Source organism: Scyliorhinus torazame, chromosome 7 (assembly GCF_047496885.1).
Source record: "Scyliorhinus torazame isolate Kashiwa2021f chromosome 7, sScyTor2.1, whole genome shotgun sequence".
Taxonomy (NCBI): Eukaryota; Metazoa; Chordata; class Chondrichthyes; order Carcharhiniformes; family Scyliorhinidae; genus Scyliorhinus; species Scyliorhinus torazame.
This window is the reverse complement of record NC_092713.1, coordinates 258,693,291-258,718,887: the sequence shown is the minus strand read 5'-3', so window position 1 is coordinate 258,718,887 and position 25,597 is coordinate 258,693,291. Positions and strand designations below refer to the sequence as shown.

The window sequence follows — 25,597 nt, the reverse complement described above, 5'->3', positions numbered from 1 at the left end:
CCTGAATTTTCTTTTCACCAAAGACCGTGGGCGGGATTCTCAGTCGCCTGATGCTGGAATTGGAAACCGCGATTGGGCGGAGAATCGGTTTTGATGCCGAAATAAGAACAAAGAAAAATTACAGCACAGGAACAGGCCCTTCGGCCCTCCAAGCCTGCGCCGATCCAGATCCTCGATCTAAAACTGTCGCCTATTTTCTAAGGATCTGTCTCCCTCGGCTCCCTGCCCATTCACGTATCTGTCTAGATACATCTTAAATGACGCTATCGTGCCCGCCTCTACCACTTCCACCGGCAATGTGTTCCAGGCACCCACCACCTTCTGCGTAAAGAACTTTCCACGCATATCTCCCTTAAACTTTTCCCCTCTCACCTTGAACTTATGACCCCTAGTAATTGAGTTCCCCACTCTGGGAAAAGGCTCCTTGCTATCCACCCTGTCTATACCTCTCATGATTTTGTAGACCTCAATGAGGTCCCCCTTTAACCTCCATCTTTCTAATGAAAATAATCCTAATCTACTCAACCTCTCTTCATAGCTAGCGCCCTCCATACCAGGCAACATCCTGGTGAACCTCCTCTGCACCTTCTTCAAAGCATCCACATCCTTTTGGTAATGTGGCGACCAGAACTGTACGCAGTATTCCAAATGTGGCCGAACCAAAGTGTTATACAACTGTAACAAAGAACAAAGAACAAAGAAATGTACAGCACAGGAACAGGCCCTTCGGCCCTCCAAGCCCGTGCCGACCATACTGCCCGACTAAACTACAATCTTCTACACTTCCTGGGTCCGTATCCTTCTATTCCCATCCTATTCATATATTTGTCAAGATGCCCCTTAAATGTCCCTATCGTCCCTGCCTCCACTACCTCCTCCGGTAGTGAGTTCCAGGCACCCACTACCCTCTGCGTAAAAAACCTGCCTCGTACATCTACTCTAAACTTTGCCCCTCTCACCTTAAACCTATGCCCCCTAGTAATTGACCCCTCTACCCTGGGGAAAAGCCTCTGACTATCCACTCTGTCTATGCCCCTCATAATTTTGTATACCTCTATCAGGTCGCCCCTCAACCTCCTTCGTTCCAGTGAGAACAAACCGAGTTTATTCAATCGCTCCTCATAGCTTATGCCCTCCATACCAGGCAACATTCTGGTAAATCTCTTCTGCACCCTCTCTAAAGCCTCCACATCCTTCTGGTAGTGTGGCGACCAGAATTGAACACTATACTCCAAGTGTGGCCTAACTAAGGTTCTATACAGCTGCAACATGACTTGCCAATTCTTATACTCAATGCCCCGGCCAATGAAGGCAAGCATGCCGTATGCCTTCTTGACTACCTTCTCCACCTGTGTAGCCCCTTTCAGTGATCTGTGGACCTGTACTCCTAGATCTCTTTGACTTTCAATACTCTTGAGGGTTCTACCATTCACTGTATATTCCCTACCTGCATTAGCCCTTCCAAAATGCATTACCTCACATTTGTCCAGGTTAAACTCCATCTGCCATCTCTCCGCCCAAGTCTCCAGACAATCTAAATCCTGCTGTATCCTCAGACAGTCCTCATCGCTATCCGCAATTCCACCAACCTTTGTGTCGTCTGCAAACTTACTAATCAGACCAGTTACATTTTCCTCCAAATCATTTATATATACTACAAAGAGCAAAGGTCCCAGCACTGATCCCTGTGGAACACCACTGGTCACAGCCCTCCAATTAGAAAAGCATCCCTCCATTGCTACCCTCTGCCTTCTATGGCCTAGCCAGTTCTGTATCCACCTTGCCAGTTCACCCCTGATCCCGTGTGACTTCACCTTTTGTACTAGTCTACCATGAGGGACCTTGTCAAAGGCCTTACTGAAGTCCATATAGACAACATCTACTGCCCTACATGACCTGCCAACTCTTGTACTCAATACCCCTTCCGATGAAGGAAAGCATGCCGTATGCCTTCTTGACCACTCTATCGACCTGCGCAGCCACCTTCAGGGTACAATGGACCTGAACACCCAGATCTCTCTGTACATCAATTTTCCCCAGGGCTTTTTCATTTACCGTATAGTTCGCTCTTGAATTGTATCTTCCAAAATGTATCACCTCGCATTTGCCCAGATTGAACTCCATCTGCCATTTCTCTGCCCAACTCTCCAATCTATCTATATTCTGCTGTATTCTCTGACAGTCCCCTTCACTATCTGCTACTCCACCTATCTTAGTGTCATCTGCAAACTTGCTAATCAGACCACCTATACCTTCCTCCAGATCATTTATGTATATCACAAACAACAGTGGTCCCAGCATGGATCCCTGTGGAACACCACTGGTCAAAGTTCTCCATTTTGAGAAACTCCCTTCCACTACTACTCTTTGTCTCCTATTGCCCAGTCAGTTCTTCATCCATCTAGCTAGTACAACCTGGACCCCATGAGACTTCACTTTCTCCATCAGCCTACCATGGGTAACCTTATCAAATGCCTTACTGAAGTCCATGTATATGACATCTACAGCCCTTCCCTCATCAATCAACTTTGTCACTTCCTCAAAGAATTCTATTAAGTTGGTAAGACATGACCTTCCCTGCACAAAACCATGTTGCCTGTCACTGATAAGCCCATTTTATTCCAAATGGGAATAGATCCTATCCCTCAGTATCTTCTCCAGCAGCTTCCCTACCACTGACGTCAGGCTCACCGGTCTATAATTACCTGGATTATCCCTGCTACCCTTCTTAAACAAGTGGACAACATTAGCAATTCTCCAGTCCTCCGGTACCTCATCCATGTTCAAGGATGCTGCAAAGATATCTGTTAAGGCCCCAGCTATTTCCTCTCTCACTTCCCTCAGTAACCTGGGATAGATCCCATCTGGACCTGGGGACTTGTCCACCTTAATGCCTTTTAGAATACCCAACGCATCCTCCCTCCTTATGCCGACTTGACCTGGCGTAATCAAACATCGATCGCTAACCTCAACATCCGTCATGTCCCTCTCCTCGGTGAATACCGATGCAAAGTACTCGTTAAGAATCTCACCCATTTTCTCTGACTCCACGCATAACTTTCAGCCTTTGTCCTCGAGTGGGCCAACCTTTTCTCTAGTTACCCTCTTGCTTCTTATATATAAATAAAAGGCTTTGGGATTTTCCTTAACCCTGTTTGCTAAAGATATTTCATGATCCCTTTTAACCCTCTTGATTCCTTGTTTCAAATTGGTCCTACATTCCTGATATTCTTCCAAAGCTTTGTCTGTCTTCAGTCTCCTAGACCTTATGTATGCTTCCTTTTTCCTCTTAGCTAGTCTCACAATTTCACCTGTCATCCATGGTTCCCTAATATTGCCATTTCTATCCCTCATTTTCACAGGGACATGTCTGTCCTGCACTCTAATCGACCTCTCTTTAAAAGCCTCCCACATATCAAATGTGGATTTATCTTCAAACAGCTGCTCCCAATCCACATTCCCCAGATCCTGCCGAATTTTGGTATAGTTGGCCTTCCCCCAATTTAGCACTCTTCCTTTAGGACCACTCTCGTCTTTGTCCATGAGTATTCTAAAACTTACGGAATTGTGATCACTATTCCCAAAGTAATCCCCGGTTGAAACTTCAACCACCTGGCCGGGCTCATTCCCCAACACCAGGTCCAGTATGGTCCCTTCCAGAGTTGGACTATTTACATACTGCTCTAGAAAACCCTCCTGGATGCTCCTTACAAATTCTGCTCCATCTAGACCTCTGACACTAAGTGTATCCCAGTCAATGTTGAGAAAATTAAAATCTCCTATCACCACCACCCTGTTGCTCCTCCATCTTTCCATAATCTGTTTACATATTTGTACCTCTATCTCACGCTCGCTGTTGTGAGATCTGTAGTACACCCCCAACATTGTTACCTTCCTATTTCTGAGCTCTGCCCATATCGCCTCACTGCTTGAGTCCTCCATAGTGCCCTCCTTCAGCACAGCTGTGATATCCTCTCTGACCAGTAATGCAACTCCTCCACTCCTTTTACCTCCCTCTCTATCCCACCTGAAGCATCGATATCCTGGGATATTTAGTTGCCAATCATGCCCTTCCCTCAACCAAGTCTCAGTAATAGCAATAACATCATTCTCCCAGGTACTAATCCAAGCCCTAAGTTCATCTGCCTTACCTACTAAACTTCTTGCATTAAAACAAATGCACCTCAGACCACCAGTTCCTTTGCGTTCATCATCTGCTCCCTGCCTACTCTTCCCCTTAGTCACGCTGACTTCATAATATAGTTCCTTACAGGCTTTAGTTACTACCTCCTTACTGTCCATTAACCTCCTCATTTGGTTCCCATCCCCCTGCCACATTTAGAAATAGTGGCGAGTGACGGTTTGACGGCAAATTGCAATTCTCTGGTGCTTCGACAGCTGAGTCACTGCGTTCCACTCCACACGTATAGTAAACACCCTTGGCATCTCATTAGTGGGCCTGACCCAGTATTCTCAGGAGTCTCAGTGATCCTCCAACTCCACCGGGGCGGATTCCTGACAGCGAGTTTCACTTGTGCTTTTAAAAATCAGTGTCCGGTTGCTGAAGCAGAGAGAGGGAGTAGGGAAAGTGTCCAACGTCGCCATAGTCTGCTGACTGTCGTGCTGCTAGCCAGGTCGTTGAATCGGTCCAGCTGCGGCGCCAGTTTTGCTGTCGTGGAAGTCCACGAATCCTGCCCCGGCGTCAACGCGTAGTCTCAGGAACGGAGAAACCTGCCCCATTTGACTGAACACTGTGAGAAGGAACTTCCACACCACTCTGAGACTCCTTTGTCTGGAGATAATATTATGGTGGGGTAATTGTGGGTGTTGTGGTGTACCATGTTCACCAGTGTCTGATGTTATATCAGAAATTTCATACACAACCTGTGAGACGTGTGCCCACTCGGCTCCCCAGATTTTAGTCCGTAGTTGGTGTTGAGCAAATATAGGAGTGCACTGAATGAATAGAGGATGGGGCCTTTGCCTTTGTTGTGTTTTAGTGAGACTATCACTACCGCAGCACGGTAGGTCAGAAAATGATGCTGTGTCGAGGTCCCAACATGATCCTTCCCCCCTTTTGGCTTTCCCAGGGGTGGGTGGGAGTACAGCTGGGAGCCCCTGTGGCCAACGTCGGAAGGCAGTTGAAGTAATTAAGAAGGCAACCAGGAGTGAATTAATGTATGGGCTCCATCTTTCTCAGCAGCGCATGAATTTCATGCTGTGCCTGCAAACCAGCAGGTTGGTGAAAGCCAGTGAAAAGGGGGGAAAGCTCTCCCAGTGAAACTGGCAAACTGTGAAGGCTTTGATCAGTTGCACTGAAGAATTCCGACCATGGCCAGGTTGAGCACCTACAGTTCTAAATATTCCTTCTGCCAGAGACTGCAATCAAAGGGCAGAATGCTCACCACTGCCAACTACAGCAGCAGTAGCTAGAGCACCAACAGCAGCAATGCCAGCTCCTCTTCCACAGGCTCCTTTACAGGTAGAGAAAATGGCCACCACGATGCAGCTGGAAGGAGGCGAGAGCCCCACCACAGAATCTGCAGAGAGGATCGGCTCTCTGGACTAAGCAGCCACAGGAGACTGAACACCCCTGGAGGCTTAGGTTCTCAAGGTAGATTGCAGCTGACATGTGCATTGTCCTGGAACAAGATCTCCCTCCTATTGGGCCTGGTGGGGATAATCTACCAGTGTCCAACAGCTTGTCCATCAAGCTGCATCATGCTTTGTGTCACAATGTCTTAAGGATGAGGCAGAGCAGCGGCAAAGAAGGAAACGGAAAGGAAACAAATCCTGCAGTCCAGGACCAAGTACCTCTGTTCACTTGTGAGACCCTCCTGAGGAACTGGATACTTGCTGTGCTGTCTCCCAGTTGGGGGGACCACAATCTAGCTGCTGACTTCCTCGGCCAGTTTCTTCGACAGCTACTTGGTTGGAAAGGCTGTAATCTCCCTTCTGTCCTTGGGAGACAGCTGCCTGGTTGGAAAGGCTGACTTCTTCCCACTGTCCTTGGGAGAGCTCACCTCTCAGCACTACTTCAACTGGACACCCAAGTAAGAGAGAGAGAGAGATCCAGGGGTATCCTTCCCAAGTCCCCCCTCCCTCCCAATGGGTAACTGGAGTCTGTAAAATCCAACTACTGCTGTGGTATGCTGAAACATACCATGGTCCTGTTAAATCCTTCCTCTGAGAGCATGGCCACATTAGCCCACCTACCTTCCCTCCGAGTTCGGAGAAACCAAAGGTGGGCTTTGGTTAAAAAGCAACGATAAGTTCTACTTAATTAAGAGATCAGGGGCGAATTTCTCCGGAAACGGCGCGATGTCCGCCGACTGGCGCCCAAAACGGCGCAAATCAGATGGGCATCGCACCGCCTCAAAGGTGCGGAATGCTCCGCATCTTTGGGGGCCGAGCCCCAACCTTGAGGGGCTAGGCCTGCGCCAGACGAATTTCCGCCCCGCCAGCTGGTGGAAAAGGTCTTTGGTGCCCCGCCAGCTGGCGCGGAAATGACATCTCCGGGCGGCACATGCACGGGAGCGTTAGCGGCCGCTGACAGCATTCCCGCGCATGCGCAGTGGAGCGAGTCTCTTCCGCCTCCGCCATGGTGGAGGCCGTGGCGGAGGCGGAAGGGAAAGAGTGCCCCCACGGCACAGGCCCGCCCGTGGATCGGTGGGCCCCGATCGCGGGCCAGGCAACCGTGGGGACACCCCCCGGGGCCAGATCGCCCCGCGTCCCCCCCAGGACCCCGGAGCCCGCCCGCGCCGCCTTGTCCCGCTGGTAAGGTAGGCGGTTTAATTTACGCCGGCGGGACAGGCATTATAGTGGGGGCCCACCAACCGGCGCGCCGCGATTCCCGCCCCCGCCAAATCTCCGGTGCCGGAGACTTCGGTAACCGGTGGGGGCAGGATTCACGCCAGCCCCCGGCGATTCTCTGACCCGGCGGGGGGTCGTTGAATTTCGCCCCAGGTTTGTGACTTAACATTGGTCCTGCCATTGTACCAGAGACAAAGGCAGTAAAATTCCACCCATTGCCTACACACATTATGTAAAAATGCTTTTGTTACAAGGTAGATTTTAGTTTAGGTGACAGATAGGTCATAAGAAGAGCCGCCGATTCTGAAAATGGAATATAATTTTACAAATGATTTCAACACTCAAAATAAATCACCCACTATATATTTAATCATTACTCGATGAGCCCCATTTTCAGAATTCCAATTTAATTAGTATAATAATGAGAAATTGAAATCAGTTGGGTGACCATACAATCTTGTGGCATGAAATGTTCTTGTTTCGTAATCAGCACTTATTGCAGATTAATAATAAATGTTACAATTACTATTAAATAATTTTTCAGCTGCTATATAGTTTTGGACCATCAGATTTGCCAAAATAATTAACAATTGTCATGACAGGACAGCTTTTTATAGTTAAACGCGTTAATTATTTTTGGTAATGTTCTTGCTCAAAATTTATTAAGCTGCAACATCAAAGCTTGGCGCACCATTAAATGCAATTTTCCAGCCAAAATTGAAGATATAAATAGACCCTGAATATTCCAAGTACACTTGTGCAGAAATTATGCTGAAAGTAGGACCAGTTTCTGCACAGAACTAGCAGACAGGGATTAATGCAGAATTTCTTGCGGATCCCATTTGCTTATGTCATGGTAAGCACAGGTGTAAAATGAGTGGAAAGGTACCTTAGGGGTAATAGAGAGTGGGCTGTTAATTTGGACTCGGGAACAAGGAGCTGCATTCTTTGTTTTTGGGACTATGTCCCCATGCCGTCGTAAAAATTGTGGACTTTCACCCCACAAAAAATTGACATGAAAGGGCCACATATTCCTAGCCCTGCAGGGGGCAGGAGCTTTTCCTGCAGATACGGGCCCTCGCACTTCCAGGTCGGAGGCTGCACATGCTCACGGCGACGGTCTCCAACGGCCGCACCGTGCTCCATGGTGGACTCAGACCGCGGACCTGGACACTAAAAATAGACCCCCCCGATCGGCCGCGTGCCCAACTCTGACTGCCCGCCCAAACATTGCCCAGCTGCTTATAAGGCTCCCACTGCCGTCCGATTGGCCCGCCCCCGACCATGACGGCGCAGACTCACGCTAGTATCCTGTCCGGCAGGGCCATGAATGGTCCGTGCCATCGGGACTTCGGCCGGTTGGGGGCGGAGAATGACGGAGCGGGCTCCAGCGATGGCCGCAGGTAGGTGCTAGGCCGCTCGGTGCACTCGGAGTACGCCGCTTTAAGGGGCCTGCAGAATCGGGGAATCAGCGCCGGTCCCGATTCCGTGCGGGGAAACGGATTCTCCAGTCCGGAGCCGACCGCAAATTCGGTGTCAGGGTTCGGAGAATCGAGCCCAAGGTGTTAATTTTGACTGTGGCACTTCAATCTCAGAACCTCTTGCCTATGTTGTTGCTTTTCCATTATTCTATGGGACAAGCATATGCCTTTTGGGAATGCATTGCCAGCTACTCAGTCCTTCATGTGTGGCGGTGGGGAGGGCATTGATCTAAAACTGTTTGGGTGAACTGAGACTGACTGTATAGAGCAGCTTCATTCATGGGTTGTGAGCATTGTTGGCATGACAAGCATTTATTACCCAACCCTAATTGCCCTTGAGAAAGAAAAGACATACAAATCAGAAAGATAATGACTTAACTCCATAAATCGCAATTACCCTGATACTAGGTGCTTCAGTCTGTGCTGTTGCTAAATATTTGGGCTCGGGTCAGTGCTTATTCATATAAATTCAAAAAACTTGCATGAGCTTGCCTTTTGCGGAAGGATGGAGTGGTGTAAATAACTGGCAGAGGGCTTTGGTAGCTCTTTCTCACAAATAGCCCAAACAGTGAAGGAGATTCTTGTGGAGTGGTGCTTCAGCTTAACACTGATGCAAATCCGTTATTCCCACGTTCCCTCAAAAAATAAAAGACACAACTTCACTTTAACACTGAATTATGCCAAAAGGTTTCAGGAAATTCCAGGTCATAGCATTATGAAATGAAAATCGCTTATTGTCACAAGTAGGCTTCAAATGAAGTTACTGTGAAACGCCCCTAGTCGCCACATTCCGGCGCCTGTTTGGTGAGGCTGGTACGGGAATTGAACCGTGCTGCTGGCCTGCCTTGGTCTGCTTTAAAAGCCAGCGATTTAGCCCAGTGTGCTAAATAGGAAAATCAAAACACATTTAACAACACGATGGAAGACTAGTGTGCGAATGCTCAATGGATTTGTTGAAAAATCCACTCTCCATTGTTTTTGTGGAGGCGCTAATGCATTGTAAAATGCTCAGGCAGCTTCTAAATTTAAAAATCTCTGAACTATTTCACAAACTCTGTTCACTTGTGCGGTCGTTCTGTCAGCAAGGAGTTTGACATGCATGGAAATCCATCACCATGCCTGAATCTTCATGACTGAAAAATCCGCATTAGAAATTTTGTTTTCACAATACCTCGCTTAGCCCGCGCCAATATCTGACCACAGGGTGATATTCATCGCACCCCCCGAGTTCTTTTCCTGAAGGCAGGTCCGACCACAGTGCCACTTCCCCACCATGGGTAGGGCAAAGAGGCAGGTCTCAAATCCATCCCAGCCAGAACCAGGGTCAACCCTGTGCTGCTGGCACCATTCTGATCCACACTTGCCACCCGGGCAACCGGCCCCCCAAGGAGACTGAGTTGCTATGGCAGCATGGGGTTTACATGTATTCTGAAGCAATGGTAGAGGCTCCAATCTATTTCCATCAGATGGCTAACCAGGAATCGCTCCTGCTCTTACTGCCTGCCATTGGCGTATGGTGAAAGGATTTACAAGTGAATATTCAACCTGTTTAGCTATGCTATGAATGTACCTTCTCTGGCCATCAATTCCTGGAGTGACACTTGAACCTGAAACTCCTGGCTCAGAGGGACAGGTGCTGGCACGGTGACACAAGACATCCCAGAGGATGATATTAAATATGATCAATATTAAATATATTATATATGACTCAGATTTGACTTGATACCGATCATGCTACCCAACTTGCAGGAAAGGCTTCCTTAGAGGCAACCCACTGCTGCAGAAAAACAAAGGTTCTGGGGAGAAAAAAAACCATACAGCAAACATTTGCACTGATGTCTATTTGAAATCGAGCTCCAGTTTGTTGTAGCTTGGGGGCTTTTCATTTATCTTGCTTGTAGGGAAAAACCCAGTTGTCTAAGCTCAGATAACTTGAGCGAGTATATGGAAGTAATGGTACAGATCTCTAGTATGTGTCCCACTCTTATTCAGCTTGGACCATGTCTTTGCATTAAATTGGATTGAAGGGTTGTCTGACTAAGTGAGAAGAATTCCATCCCTCAGTGTTGTATCTACCTCTATGGATCACTCAATTATCAGCAGTGCCCTAGAATGGAGTAACTTCAACAAGTATCAAGAGAGAACTTTACTGTCCTGTTGCGATGGGGACAGGACTGGAAAATGTGGAGAACTGTGCAAAAGTTCATTGACTTTAGCAGGAGTGGCGAGTCCCATTGGGGGAAGGGGCTGTAAAATTGCACACAGTATTTCATGTGTGATCCCATCAAACTCTTTACAATTAGAGTGGAATAAAATCCCTGCAGTGCAGAAAGAATTCACTTGGCCATTGAGTCTGACTGACCTCACCAATAGCACCCTACATAGGCTTACTCCCACGCCGTATCCCCGTAACTCTGCAACCCCACCTAACCTGCACATCTTTGGACTCTAAGGGGTAATTTAGCATGGCCGATACAAATAACCTGCACATCTTTGGACGGTGGGAGGAACACCCGGAGGAAACCCATGCAGACACGGGGAGTATGTGCAAACTCCACATAAGACAGTAATCACCCAAGGCCAGAATCAAACCTGGGTTCCTGGCATTGTGAGGCAGCCGTGCTAACCACTGTGCCACAAATTTTATTTCTCCTTGTACTCCAATCCCTTGCAATAAAGGCAAGTATGGCATTTGCTTTCCTAATTGATTCCTGTACCTGCATGTTAACTTCCTGTGCTCCTTGCACCATGTTCTTTCTGAGCGTGAATATTTACAAGTTTTTTAAAAATTTGCTTTTCTATTCTTACAACCAAAGTGAATAACTTCACACTTCTGCACATTATACTCCATCTTCCACCTTGGCTGTATCTCTTCTCTTTGTGTCCTCACAGCTTGCATTCCCACCTAACTTTATATCATCAGCAAACTTACATACATTACTCTCCCTTTCTTCATCTAAGTCATCAATAGATATGGAAATAGCTGACCCCCCCAGATATGATCCATACGGCACTCCATTATTCACAGCCTGCCAACCTGAAAATGACCTATTTATCTCTACATCCTGTCAGTTAACCAATCCTTTGTACATGCTAATATATCATCTCCAACTCCATGAGTCTTTTCCTTCTGTAATAATCTAATGTGTAGTACCTTATCAAATGTTTGTGGGAAATACAAGTATACTACATCTATTAGCCCCTCTTTATCATTACATCTTTATCTTCATTAGTTACACGCACAAAAAATGCTTTAAAAAAAGTCAAACATAATTTTCCTTTATAAAACCATGTTGACTTGTTCCAATCATATAATGTTTTTCTAAGTTTATTGTTAAGTGTTCATTAATAGTAGAGTCCATGGGCGGAATTCTCTGTTTCTGAGACTAAGTGTTGATGCCAATGCAGAAAACTGGTGCCGCACCGGGACTGATTCTGCTACTGTTAAGGGGCAGCACCGGCGTCGTGTGGAACACAATCGATTCCAATGAGAAACGGTGTCGGATTCCCTGGTTCCGCAATTGACACTCAGGAGGCTGACAAGCTGCAGCTGCATATACACACAGCACTCCCCACACACACCATCCCAACCAACAAGATGGCAGCAAGGAGAGCAGCCTCGAGGTTTATCGATGCCGAGCTGGGAACCTTCTTGGACGTGGTGGAGGAGAGGTGGAAAACCCTGTACCCCGGCCTGGGAAGGAGGCTGCCAGCCACCTCCGTTTGCCGTGCCTGGGTGCAGGTGGCAGAAGCTGTCACCATAGTGGGCAACACCATCTGGACCGTCCAGCAGTGCCGCAAAAAACTGCACGAAGAGGCAGCATGGTGACACAGTGGTTAACACTGCTGCCCCATGGCGCTGAGGTCCCAGGTTCGATCCCGGCTCTGGGTCACTGTCCGTGTGGAGTTTGCACATTCTCCCAGTGTTTGCGTGGGTTTCCTCTGGGTGCTCCGGTTTCCTCCCACAGTCCAAAGATGTTCAGGTTAGGTGGCTTGGCTATGATAAATTGCCCCTTAATTGGAAAGCATGAATTGGGTACTCTAAATCTATTTTTTAAAACTGCACAATCTCTTCAGGGCGACCAGGGTGAGTAGGCAGCACTGTGCCCCCGGACCAACTCCCGTCCCACACACCCGTTACCCGACCCCCCACCACCACTCTCCCCCCCCCCGAACCCCCACATGCCGGCACCCATACCAGCCGCCAAGGCTGATGCCCTGGTCACTGAGGCCACCAGCTACCCACCCCCTGGGCTGCATGCATCGAATTGTCTAACACTGTGGTTTTCTGTTTGCCCCCTGCCCCTCCCCAGGAGAAGGTCGCCCACAACGAGAGAAGACAGGAGGGGGACTGTCAGACCTGCGGCCCCTCACTGTGGCAGAGCAGAGGGCCCTGGGCGTGGTTGGCGGACTGGGGGAAAGCGGGTTGCCGAGGTGGAGTTCAGCTGTGGACGAGGAAGTGAGATCCCACTTAGTTGCGGTTCGCCATGACATGTGCCAAACTCCCCCCCCCCCCCCCCCCCCAACACCACCCCACACCAGCCTCACCCCATACCACCCTCACCCCATGCCAACCACCCCCCTGCCCACGGTCTACTCATGGGTCCTGTCTTGTGTCTTGCAGGACCTGCTGGTCCATTTGGCATCCCCTGCCCCCAGCCAGTGCCACAGCCGGAGCTCCCCCAGGAGCCGAGCAGTGACGGGAATAGCAGCTTGGACACCAGCCCTCCGCCTGAGACCCAGTAGACCCTGGAGCTTGAGTTGGAGGATGACACGGATTTTCCATCACAGCTGTCTCCAACACCCTCCACCAACCTAGAGACACTCACCTCAGTTGGGCATTTTAGTGAAGAGGCTCCTGGGACACTATCTGGTGCTCACCACACAGCAGATCCGGTACAGCAGGTGGAGGTAAGAACATCCTAGGGGGCGGACAGCCGGAGGGCAGGCCGATCCCAGTGTCGAACTACCGTCCATACGGGTTTTGGGCTTCTGGAATGGATAGTCCCATCTATAATAGAGATGTAGTCGCAGAGCCAGGGACTGCATGAGGGGTTGTCGGTGAGCACCCAGTACCTGCAGGTGCAGGTGGAGGAGTCCAACCGCATGCAGCAGCAGGAGGTGATGCTGGCCATGCTTGTCACCCAGGCAAACACTGCAAGGGTGGCGTCCGCTGTGGAGGTATTGGGGGCAACGGTCGTGGCTATGGATCAGCATTTCCAAACCGTGGGGCATTCTGTGTGGGCACTGGCCAAGTCCCAGGACTGGGCTGCCATGTGCCAGAGCCACCTGGACATTGCAACGGCGCTTCTCAACGTGGCCCAGTCACAGCAGGCCATGGCTGGGAACGGCGGCGGCATTGCCCGGGCGGTGGCGGGGGAGCATCAGTGAATGGCTCCGCTTGCACCCCCATCCCATGGAATAGCACGGGGGGCCATCGGGCACCCTGAGGGAGGAGGAGGTGATGGGGCCCGTGGCGGTGACTCCCACAGGGGAGGTGCTGGAACACCGCAGCACCTCGGACTGCCCCCTCCTGTCCCTGGTGCATCTGGTGGGCAGCAGGCAGCATGCCACCCGGGACACCTGAGCAGCAACCATACCCATCCAGGTCCAGTCTCCCCAGGAGATGTGTGCCAACGGGGACCCAGGTTGCAGGGCAGGATTCACAGCAGGCCGCCTCCACACCTGCTGTACCATCTGGGGAACCACCTAGACGTAGCATTAGGGCCCGTTAGGCCAGAAAGTAATACACCAGTCAAGTTGGCACGGGTGCAGGACACAGTTTAGTTATTGGGGCTAGGGCACAAGTCTGTAAATATTTGTGCACATCAAACACCAGTTACCACTGTTACAACCTGTCTCAGTGCTTTGTCTGATGGATGGGTGTGAGGATTGGGCTGGTCTGGTCTGGCCAGAAAGAGGGTGCGGTGCGAGGGGGGGTGGGTAAATGGGCCGACATTGTGGATGGAGTGGGTTCTCCCCCCCCCCCCCCCCACCCTGCACTGCACCCCCCCTCCCGCACCCCCAGACTGTCCCCACCACCGTCACCCCAGGGAATCGATGGGACCGTGTGATGGATTGGCCAGCTCGCCTGCAGAGATCACCCAGGTGGACGGTGGAAAGGGCTACCATGGGCAGGGGTCAGACGTTGCCATACGAGCACCAGAGCTCATGGCAGAGCGGGTTGTCATTATCCAACATCTCATGGACCTGACACCCGGTGTTACTGCCAATCCAGAGCCCATACCCAGTAGTGCAGCAGGTCTGTATCACGGAGGGAGCTGCAGGCAGGGGGTGGCCGGGCTTGGTGGGGGAGGGGGGGGGTGAGGTTTGGAATCGTGCCAGGCCCCTGACCTGTCCCCCCACTCCATCCTGCACCCCCCGCCCCCTCCAGTCGGTGAACCTGGAGGTGATCAGAGCGTCCCGTACATGTTGGCCCTGACGCACACGTCTTGCAGCCTCCCGTGCCTGTCTGGGCCATGTCCTGCCCATCCTTGCTCTCCCCGTATCCTCCTCATCGGACGAAGCCTGCTGTTCATCCTCCTCCTCCCCCTGTGTTGCGCGACGCTGTGGAGGACGTAGCAGGCCACCACGATGTGGACGGCCCTCCCAGCGTCATAATGAAGGGACCCTCCAGAGCGCTCCAGGCACCTGAACCGCATCTTCTTTTTTATAATTAAAATTTAGAGTGCCCAATTCATTTTTTCCAATTAAGGGGCAATTTAGCATGGCCAATCCACCTGCCCTGCACATCTTTGGGTTGTGGGGGTGAAACCCATGCAGACATGGGGAGAATGTGCAAACTCCACACGGACAGTGACCCAGAGCCGGGATTGAACCTGGGACCTCGGCGCTGAACCGCATCTTCAGGAGGCCGAAGCACTGCTCGATCACGCTCAAGGTTTCTTTTTGGCCATTGTTTTAGCGGGTCTCCATGTCGGCCTGTGACCTCCGGATAGGTGCCATCAGCCACGACCGCAGTGGATAACCCCTGGCACCACGGCAATGCGGTCTGTACCTGGACACTGCCCCAGTCCCTTGGGGGGTGACCCCGGCCGCTTGGCCTGTTCCCTCATCACCCCACTCTCCCTCGGACCTGGCAGGGTGCCCCCCACCCGAGCCAGCCCTGCCAGTGTTCGGCCTGGCAGCCCACAGTCACTCCTCTCTGTGTCCTACCTCCTCTCTCTCCTTCATCAGCCACAACGCCGGTTTCACGATTTGTAAAAGCACAAGTTAACCGCTCCATCGGGAACTCGGCCCATCGGTGGAGAAGAATCGCGGAGGCCCCAGAGAATACAGGGTCGGGCTCGCTAATGATATGCAAACAGTGTTTACTGTACGTGCATTTCCGGTATCTATTCACACCGTAGTTGAGGTGACGGAGAATCATGAACTGGCGTCAAATCGGCGCCCGCCGCGATTTTGGCATCAGAACCGATTCTCTGCCCAATCGCATTTTGCTATTTCAGCGTCAGCCAATGAGGAAGCAGGCCACAGAACTTTCCTGATGACTGATGTCAGGATAACTGATCTGTAGTTGCTCGATTTCTCTCTCTCCCTCCTTTCAATCTGCTCAAAATTTCCCAGAATCAAGTGAATTTTTAAAAATCATGGCCATAGCATTCACCATCAGTCAGATTTTAGCCCCCTGATTTTCTTCAGTATCTTTTCTTTGCTCTGTTAATCACTGGAGTTTCCTGACTCCTCTTTGCCTCACAGGTTAATCTGTATTTCTGGTGTATAACTTGTACCTTCTGCTGTGAAGACACACACAAAACATTTGTTCAGTATCTCTTCCACTTCTCCGTTCTGCATGATAATTTATCCTGGTTCTGCTTCGAAGGAACTATAATTTAGCATTTTTCTACATTATTGCACAGAGTGTGAGCATCACTGGCCAGACCAGCATTTATTGGCCAGACCAGCATTTATTGGTCATCCCCAATTGTCCTTGAGAACATGGTGGTGAGCTGCCTTCTTGAACAGCTGCAGTTCATGAAGTGTAGGCACACCCACAGTGTTGTTAGGGATGGGAATTCCAGGATTTTGGCCCACCGCCAGTGAATGGCAATTATAGTTTCAAGTCAGGGTGGTGAGTGACTTAGAGGGGAACTTCCAGATGGTGGTGTTCCCATGTCTCTCCTGCCTTTGTCCTTAAAGGTGGTAGAGTTCCTGGGTTTGAAAGGTGCTGTTGAAGTTGCCTTGGTGAGTTCCCGTAGATGGTATATACTGCTGTCACTGTGTGATGAAAGGAGTGAATGTTCAAAGTGATGGATGGGGTGCTAATCAAGCGGGCTGCTTTGCCCAGATTGTGACAAGCTTCTTGAGTGTTGTTGGAATTACACTCATTCAGTCAAGTGGAGAGTATTCCAACACACTCCTGACTTGTGTCTTGTAGTAGTTGTGTAATAGTGTATTGTGACGGATAAAAAACTGCTTGGCAGACAGGAAATAAAGAATAGGAATAAGCCAAATGGCAGGCAGCAACTAGTGGGGAATGACCGATATCGGTGCTGAAACCCTAGCTATTCACAATTTATATTAATGATTGAGATGAGGGAACTAAATGTAGTTTCTCCAAATTTGCAGATGACACAAAGCTGGATGGGAGGGTGAGCTGTGAGGAGGATGCAGAGATGTTTCAGTGTGATTTGGACAAGCTGAGTGAGTGAGCAAATGTGGTATAATGTGGATAAATGTGAGGTTATCCACTTTGGTAACAAAAACAGGAAGGGGGATTAGTACCTGAACGGCAATAAATTGAGAGAGGGGAATGTGCAACGAGACCCGAGTGTCGTCGTCCACCGGTCGCTAAAGTAAGCATGCAGGTGCTGAAGAATACAAATGGTATATTGGCCTTCATTGGGAGAGGATTAGATTACAGGAGCAGGGATGTCTTGCTGCAGTTATACGGGACTTCGGTGAGACCACACCTGGAACATTGTGTAGAGTTTTGGTCTCCTTATCTGAGGAAGGATGTTCTTGCTATAGAGGGAGTGCAGCGAAGGTTTACCATAATGATTCCTGGGATGGCAGGACTGCCATATGAGGAGAGGTTAAGTCGTTTAGGATTATAATCGCTGGAGTTCAGAAGAATGAGGGGGGGGGGATCTCATAGAAACCTATAAAATTCTAAAAGGATTAGACAGGTCAATGCAGGAAGGATGTTCCCGATGGTGGGAGTATCTAGAACCAAGGAACACAGTCCGAGAATACGGGATAAACCATTTGGACTGAGATGAGAAGAAATTTCTTCACCCAGACAGTGGTGAGCCTGTGGGACTCACCATCACAGAATGTAGTTGAGGCCAAAACATTTTATGTTTTCAAGAAGAAGTTTGCTCTTGTGGCGAAAGGGATGAAAGGATATGGAGGGGTGGGTGAGAACAGGCTCTGGAGGTCAGTCATAATCAGAATAAATGGTAGAGCTGGCTTGAAGGGCCAAGTGGACTCCTCCTGCTCCTATTTTCTAATTCTACATTTCTGTAATGCTCGTTTGAGACACGGTGAGCCAAGTTATCCTCCTTCTGGGCCGTAACATAGCTGTGGTTCTATGATTACCCTTGCCAATTTGATTCATCCCGTCCATATGAAGATTAAAGTCCTCAACCATTATATTGCCTTTGTTACAACCTGTAATAACTTCCTCTTTAATACTCTATCTAATGGTATAACTAAAGTTGGAGGACAAGTGTGCCCCATACACCAGTTCTAACTGAATCAACCCCAGCCTCGCACATGAGGTCGAGGCATCGACCCTCCGCAGCACTCGCACCATAATCCTTCTTCTAACCCCATCCCCAACTCTTCCTCCCACTTGGCCGTAATCCCTTCCATGGACTCCTTGTCCTCCTCCATAATCCCACTGTAGATCGTTGAAACAACCCCACACTTCAGCTCCCCACCGAGAGCACCTCCTCCAACAACAACGAGGATGGTGCCACTGGGAAGCTCGGGAAACCTTTCTTGCGCAATTCCGCACCTACATATACCTGAAGCCCTCCTCACGGTGAAGTCCATACTTTACCCTCAGCTCCTCCAAACTTGTGAATTGCCCCTCCAGAAACAGATCCTTCATTTCTTTTACCCCCTTCTCCTCTCATCCACAGGACCTCGCATCCATCCCCCCTGGCTCGAACCCATGATTCCCTCTTATCGTCATCACCCTCGACCCTGCCCACATCTTGAAGCGCTGTCGACATTTTGCCCAAATCTCCAGTGTGGCTACCACTACAGGATTATTTGAATACTTCCCTGGGCGAACGGTTGAGGTGCAGTTGCCAGCACCCGCAATCCTGACCCTTTACAAGAACCGGCCTCCATCCGCACCCACAAAGCCTCCGTCTCCTTACTCCAGCACCATACCTTCTCCACATTCACCGCCCAGTAATAATACAATCCGTTTGGAAGGGCCAAGTCCCCCGACTGCTGCTTCCTTTGGAACACTGCCTTCCTTAGCCTAGCGACCTCCCCCCACCCACCCCCAATAAACAACGAGACCAGCCTGTCCACCCCTCAAAAGAATGACTTTGGCATAAAGACTAGCAGACTTTGCAACAGAAACTGTGGCAGAATATTCATTTTTACTGCCTGCACTTGACCAATCAATGACAAAGGGAGACTGTCCCATCTCCCCAAGTCCTCCTTCACCCTCCCCATCAGGCTCGTGAAAACGCTGCAAATTTCCTTAGCAACCCCATTATGTCCCTCAACGATGAGCCCGGGTTTGAAATGTACAGCAGCAGATCATCGCGTACACAGACACCCTATGTTCCACCACAACCCATCCGTTTCAACCCTAATCTGCATGATCTCCTTTGCTGCTGTCTGCCAGCAATCGACTGGCCTTCACGCCATACTCATACACAACCCCCCATACACAACCCCCCATGCTCGCCTCAACTGCTGAACCGCCTTCTCGTTGGACGGGAGTTCAAACTTCGCCGGCAACTCCTTCCTCCTCACCAAAAGCACCAGCTCTGGATCCTCCGAATATCTTACATCAACCTCCAATATCTCCTCTATCAGTTGCTGCCGCTCCTCCCTATCCACCTTCGCCTTGAATGAGATGGCCTCGCCCTCACTACCCACCTTCAAAGCCTCCTAAACCACCAATGATGAGAGCTCCCCATCTCGGTTCAACTCCTCAAACACCTTCCCCACCTTAATGCAAAAATTTGGATGTGCCAATTAGATCTAACCTCCATGCTAGCCTCTGGGCTGGACCCTTCTCCAAGACCACATCCAGCCAGAGCGGAGCATGGTCCGATATCACAATCGCCAAATACTCTGTCTTCTTCACCCCAGCTAGCAGCGCCTTCCCACCACAAAAGGGTCAATCCTTAAAGAGCGAGTACCCCCTATCTTGCGGGTGCAGAAACCACCACGGATTCACCCTTCCCATCTCCTTCATGAACATCTTTGTCCACCCCCACGAAGGGACTAGCGAGAATGGTTGGGACCTGTCTACCTTTGGGTCCAACACCATACTCCAATCCCATTCACCGTCAAAGTCCTCACCAACTCCACTCTTAAGCGAGGTCACCATCTCCGTTCGACGCCTTTCAAAATGCTTTGAAAACCGCTCAAATTCTCCAGCCATCACTTCAGCCACCTTCTCGCCCATGTTGGGCACGGCCCCACCCAATGAACTCTCTCCCACCATCTTTCCTCCTACTGCACCCCTCACCATGTTCGGCGGTGGACTTTCACTTGCTCCCTTTTTCCCTGGATTCTTCTTTCCTGATTTTGATATTCTACTAATGTCCCAGGCTTTCCCACAACTCCTCACAAAAGAATTTGCCACCAAAACTGGATGTAAAGGGCTTAAAAAAGACTACTCTGGCAGGCGCCAAAGATGCGTCCTCCACCTACATGCCGCAACTGATGGCCTGACTCTTGTCACTGTGTAACTATTGGGTGGGATTTTTCCATCCTGTCCATGGCCAGGATTTTGTGGTCCTATCAAAAGTCAATGGATTTTTGGCTACCTCTCCAGAATTTCCATTCCAGAAAATCCCAGCCTATGTTTCTGTAATCATCTGTCTTATTGCAGATGCTCAACACATCAGATAAAGTGACTTCAACTTTATTTTTAACGACTATTCCCTGCATGGACCTTCACTATTACAAATTAAACACTTTGCCCCTTCCTGTCCCTTGCAGCTTATCTTTACCCACATTGATATACTTTTTTTCTTGCCTGTACTTTTGATTTTGGATGTCTAAATCTCCCTTCATCCAAACTCTCCTTTCCTAAAACCATTTTTCCATATCCTCTCCATAATTGCTGGTGCATTATTATGTACATTCTGTCCCTTCCTGTCATTGGTCCCAGTTGAATTTGGGTAAAGACCACAAAAGTGTATAGCTTCCTCTTTGCCCTGGACAATGCCACATGAATCAAAATCCATTTCTCCCACACTAACCTTTGGGCCATGCCTCCATCTCTCTATGCCATTTAGTCTATGGCTCAAGGTAGTCCAAAGAAGTCCACCTTTGTGTTTCTGGTTTTTATTTTAGACCCTAAGAGCTCACACTTCTGTAACTTAGAACCTTAGTTAGGCCACACTTGGAGTATAGTGTTCAATTCTGGTCGCCACACTACCAGAAGGATGTGGAGGTTTTAGAGAGGGTGTAGAAGAGATTTACCAGGATGTTGCCTGATATGGAGGGCATTAACTATGAGGAGAAGTTGAATAAACTTAGTTTGTTCTTACTGGAATGACGGAAGTTGAGGTCTGCAAAATTATGAGGGGCATAGACAGAGTGGATAGTCAGAGACTTTTTCCCAGGGTAGAGGGGTCAATTACTAGGGAGCAGGTTTAAGGTGTGAGGGGCGAGGTTTAGAGGAGATGTACGAGGCAAGTTTTTTTACACAGAGGGTAGTGAGTGCCTGGAATTTGCTGCCGGAGGAGCTGGTGGAAGCACGGACGATAGTGCCGTTTAAAGGGCATCTTGACAAATACATGAATAGGATGGGAATAGTGGGATATGTACCCCGGAAGTGTAGAAGATTATAGTTTAGACGGGCAGCATGGTCGGCGCAGGCTTGGAGGGCTGAAGGGCCTGTTCCTGTGCTGTACTTTTCTTTGTTCTGAGTATCTGTTTTATTCCTTCACATGTCATTGGTACTCCTATGCATGCATCATGACAATTACATCTTTCCCCTCCCACTCCAAGTTTCTCTCCAGCCCCAAGAAGATGTTCTTGACCCTGGCATAAGGCAGGCAACATAACTTCCGGAATTCACGCTCACGGCTGCAGTGAACCATGACAATTCCACTAACTACACTGTTCCCAGTACAATTACATTCCTTTTAACTCCCCCCACTTTAATGTCTTGCTGCACTATGTCGCCGTGGTCATTCCCGGCTCTCATCTACACAAGATGCAAGACTCTCAAACCTTGTGGACAATTGCAGAGGCTAAGGCTCCTCCATTGTTACCTTCCTAGTCCCCATACCTGCCTCACCCCATACCTGCCTCACTCGCAGTCACAGCCTGGTGTCCCTGACCATGGACCAAATCAGAAGTATCTAGTATATGTGGTATGACTGCTCCTGGAACAAATTGTCCAGGTAACTTTCCCTCTCCCTCATGCATCACAGTGTCCGAAACTCAGACTCCAGCTCATCAACTCTGAGTCGAAGTTCCTTGAGCTGCAGACACCTACTGCAGATGTGATGCCCACCACTTTCCACATATCACACTGGCAGTGTCATTCATTCATTAAGTTTCAAGTTTTGAAATATCATTTGACTGTTGTTTGTAGATATATTAAATAGTTTAGCTAGTTAATCCATAAATGTAATACAATGCTTCTTTCTCTCCAGTATCGACTTAACCTACAGTGCCTGTTTAGAGGAATAAAATCTTAAAACTCAGCAACCAAATCACCCACCTGCTCAGCTGATTAATGCCTTTGATTGTTCCTCCTGCATCAAATGTTCAAGGCAGTACTCTTCCCCTTCACCCTCAGTCCTGTTTGTCTCCACCCTCTTACAGCTATCGTACTATAACAACAATTGCATTCATTGTTCACAAGATGCAACTTTTGTTCATTAAAATATGCGCCAGTCAATTGGGGCAAGATAGAGCATCTGGCTTTTAAGCTATTGTGTCTCAAAAAATCTGCATTCTTTCACCCCAGGTCTTGTGAAAAATCAGTTGTCTGCGATCATGTGACTCGCTGTTCCATTCTGGAGATCACAGGGTGGGAGCTTGTCCTGATCCAAGTACATCTGTCACTATCTGATCACAGGGTGACATTAAACATGATGAACACTAAGTACTCAAAAACAGCTTCTTCCCCACTGTTACCAGACTCCTAAACGATCCTCTTATGGACTGACCTCATTAACACTACACCCCTGTATGCTTCATCCGATGCCGGTGTTATGTAGTTACATTGTGTACCTTGTGTTACCCTATTATGTATTTTCTTTTTTTCCTTTTCTTTTCATGTACTTAATGATCTGTTGAGCCGCTCGCAGAAAAATACTTTTCACTGTACCTTGATACACATGACAATAAACAAATCCAATCCAATCCAAGTGCATGACATTGATCCTGATTCAGCCAGCTGATTAAAAAGAGTTGCTTTTTTAGAGATGAGAACATGGGGGGGGGGGGGGGGGGGGGGGGGGGTGGAGAGAGAGAGATAAAGCAAACATTTGAAATGAAGTCTAATTGGAATCCAACTCCAGCTTGTTATAGTTTGGGGGCTGATCATTTATCATCAAATGTTGAAGTAATTACAAAACAGTTCCACATTTCCCGTTACAGCTGAACGAGAGAAATTAGGATCCCTCGGGCAGAATTGCGTTCTCGGTGGCCAGACTTTAGATGGAAACATATGGAGAAATGATCAAATCTGAGGCTCACTGGCTCTCGTCCTTAATCTTCCTTTCTGGGGGAAATCACAAAGGCAACAAGTGTGACAAATGAAAATGTCACAGCAGCAAGAGAGAGAGAGTGGTTTAATTCGAGTGCGTTGCGAGTCTGATACAACATACATTTGCTATCAGCCCAGGGCTATTACCCGAGGCAACGGCTGCATCACCCTGATGATAGTGTTACACTATTCCTGCGTAGTCTAACTCATCACAGCCACTCCGTGTGACATAGCTTGTCTGGGCTGCTTGATTAATTGGGACGTAGTTTTTACAGATCTCCCTTTTTCCTCGCTAACCCGGTGGGAGTTAACAAGGGAGCTAACTCTGGAGCCTCACACAGGGGAGAACCTCTCTTACCCCCACCCTTCACACAGCAAAGAACTCTTTTAACCTGAGCTTGCAGCTTGCCAGAGCTCCCCCCCCCCCCCCCCAACCAGATATACTTTCCTTATGTGCAGCTCCCTACTTTATGGCCTGCTAATCTCAGTATTTCACGGCAATGTTGTTTATTCTATATCGTACGGTCGGCAGTTTCTGATTGTTCACCTGTGGGTGGCATGGTAGCACAGTGGTTAGCACAGCCGCTTCACAACTCAAGGGTCGCAGGTTTGAATCCCGGCTTGGGTGACTGCTTGTATGGGTTCTGCACGTTCTCTCGATGTCTGCGTGGGTTTCTCCAGGGTGCTCTGGTTTCCTCCCACAGTCCAAAGGTGTGCAGGTTAGGTGGATTGGCCATGATAAATTGCCCTTAGTGTCCAAAAAGGTTAGGTGGGATTACTGGGTTAAGGGGATAGGGTGGGGGTGTTGGCTTGAGTGGGGTGCACTTTCCAAGGGCTGGTGCAGACTCGAAAGGCCGCATGGCCTCCTTCTGCACTGTAAATTCTATGATTCTATGAGGTTTACACAGCCAAGGAGACAGTTTTTATATACAACAAAAGCAGAAAGTACTGCACAATCGCAGCAGGTCTGACGGCATATGTGGAGAGAGAAGGCAGCTAACGTTTGCAGTCTGGATGACTCTTTGTCGAGGCTGACACAGAGTTTTCATACCAACTGAAAAAGTACTTTCATCTCTCGCCGTTCAACCAACGCGCGCCCCAGCGGCTGTGTTGTTTCCGCAGGGAGGCGGGCGAAAGAGGAATTTCGAGGCAATGATGTCCTCTGCTGATCAAACCTACTGAACAAAGCGGGTGGCCAGCAGGGGGCGGCTGTTCGCCTCCTCTTGTCAAAGTGACGGGAACTGAAGGATATCCACAAAACCAATTGGAGCACCTATTGCTTTGGGATCGTTTCAATCTTGCGATTTTCAGGGAAAGATAAGACACGGAGCCGTGCACGCGGGTGGAATGAACACTGCCGAGAGAGAGAGAGCTGTGTGCACAGCGACAGTAACAGGTCAGCAATCTCAGGCATCTCCTTCACACCGCTGCACTCGGTTAAGATGCAACTGTGTCCTGTGCTGTTTCCATCTTTTCCAGGGGCAGGCAGACTGCATCAAACAAGTGGTGCCTACCATGTATTCCCAACTCCCTTTAGTAATCAAAAAGCTCCACGTGAAAGGTGATGGTCCCCCGAATTCAGTGCATTTATTCTAATACTCATGCAAAAGCTGCCAGAAGCCGCATCAAAGCGGGAGAAACAAAGTTTATCAGCCGGAGCCCGGTGTGCAGCCAGCATTCACAACACACACATCTCAGCCTCACACACCAGTACTTACATACGCTGCTGTCCCGGGCAGCGGTCGCCGCCTTGTTGCTCTAGACCCTGTGACTCGGAGCCCGGGTAAGCGGGCGGGTGATGCTGGTCGCCAGGTTGCAGGCAAGGTCCGGACAGGTTGGGGCGGCTCCTCCGCACAACATTGTTCCTGGAGAGTTTGACTGACATGGGCACCAAGCGCCTTCGCCTCTGCTCATGTCCCTGCGCTCTTTAACTCTGCAGCAACTTGTCTGGAGCTCGCCCTCTCCCCCCTCACTGCCTGGTGGCACCGGCTCCTCTCCAAGCCTCGCCTGTCATCTCCCAGCAAATTTCCAGGAGTGTCCAGGCGAGCTTGAGCTGGGACCCGCGACGTCACCACATTTAACCCACTGGCAGAGCCGGAGTTTCTGATCGGATGACGTACTGAAGAGAAGATTCAATTTAAAAAGGAATATAAATCACCAGGGGACACAGCAAGCAGATAGGGGGACAGCCCCACACCCCCTACCCTTTCACTGTGAACGTCCCCCGCCCGCCTTGCTCCGCGCCCAATGACACCCTTGTCCAAAAATCAAATGCAGCAACACTTTGAATTTGCAATCACCAATAATTAACTTGCTCGTCTTTCTGTGATGCTCGCAATCATTTTACCTTCGCGCCAACGCAGCGGGGCAGTGGGCACGCAAACACCAGGATCATTTACCGTCCATG

General features: G+C 49.3%; 1 protein-coding gene across 1 annotated transcript in view; it reads right to left on the bottom strand.

Annotated features, from left to right (window-relative positions):
* LOC140426985 (short transient receptor potential channel 7) overlaps positions 1 to 25,258 on the bottom strand; it is a 246,113-nt gene extending 220,855 nt beyond the window's left edge. Inside the window, exon 1 of the mRNA XM_072512340.1 lies at positions 24,909 to 25,258. Within this exon, the coding sequence (XP_072368441.1) occupies positions 24,909 to 25,075 (167 nt within the window). The 5' untranslated portion in view covers positions 25,076 to 25,258. The remainder of the gene's footprint in view (positions 1 to 24,908) is intronic.
* Between the last annotated feature and the right edge of the window lie 339 nt (positions 25,259 to 25,597).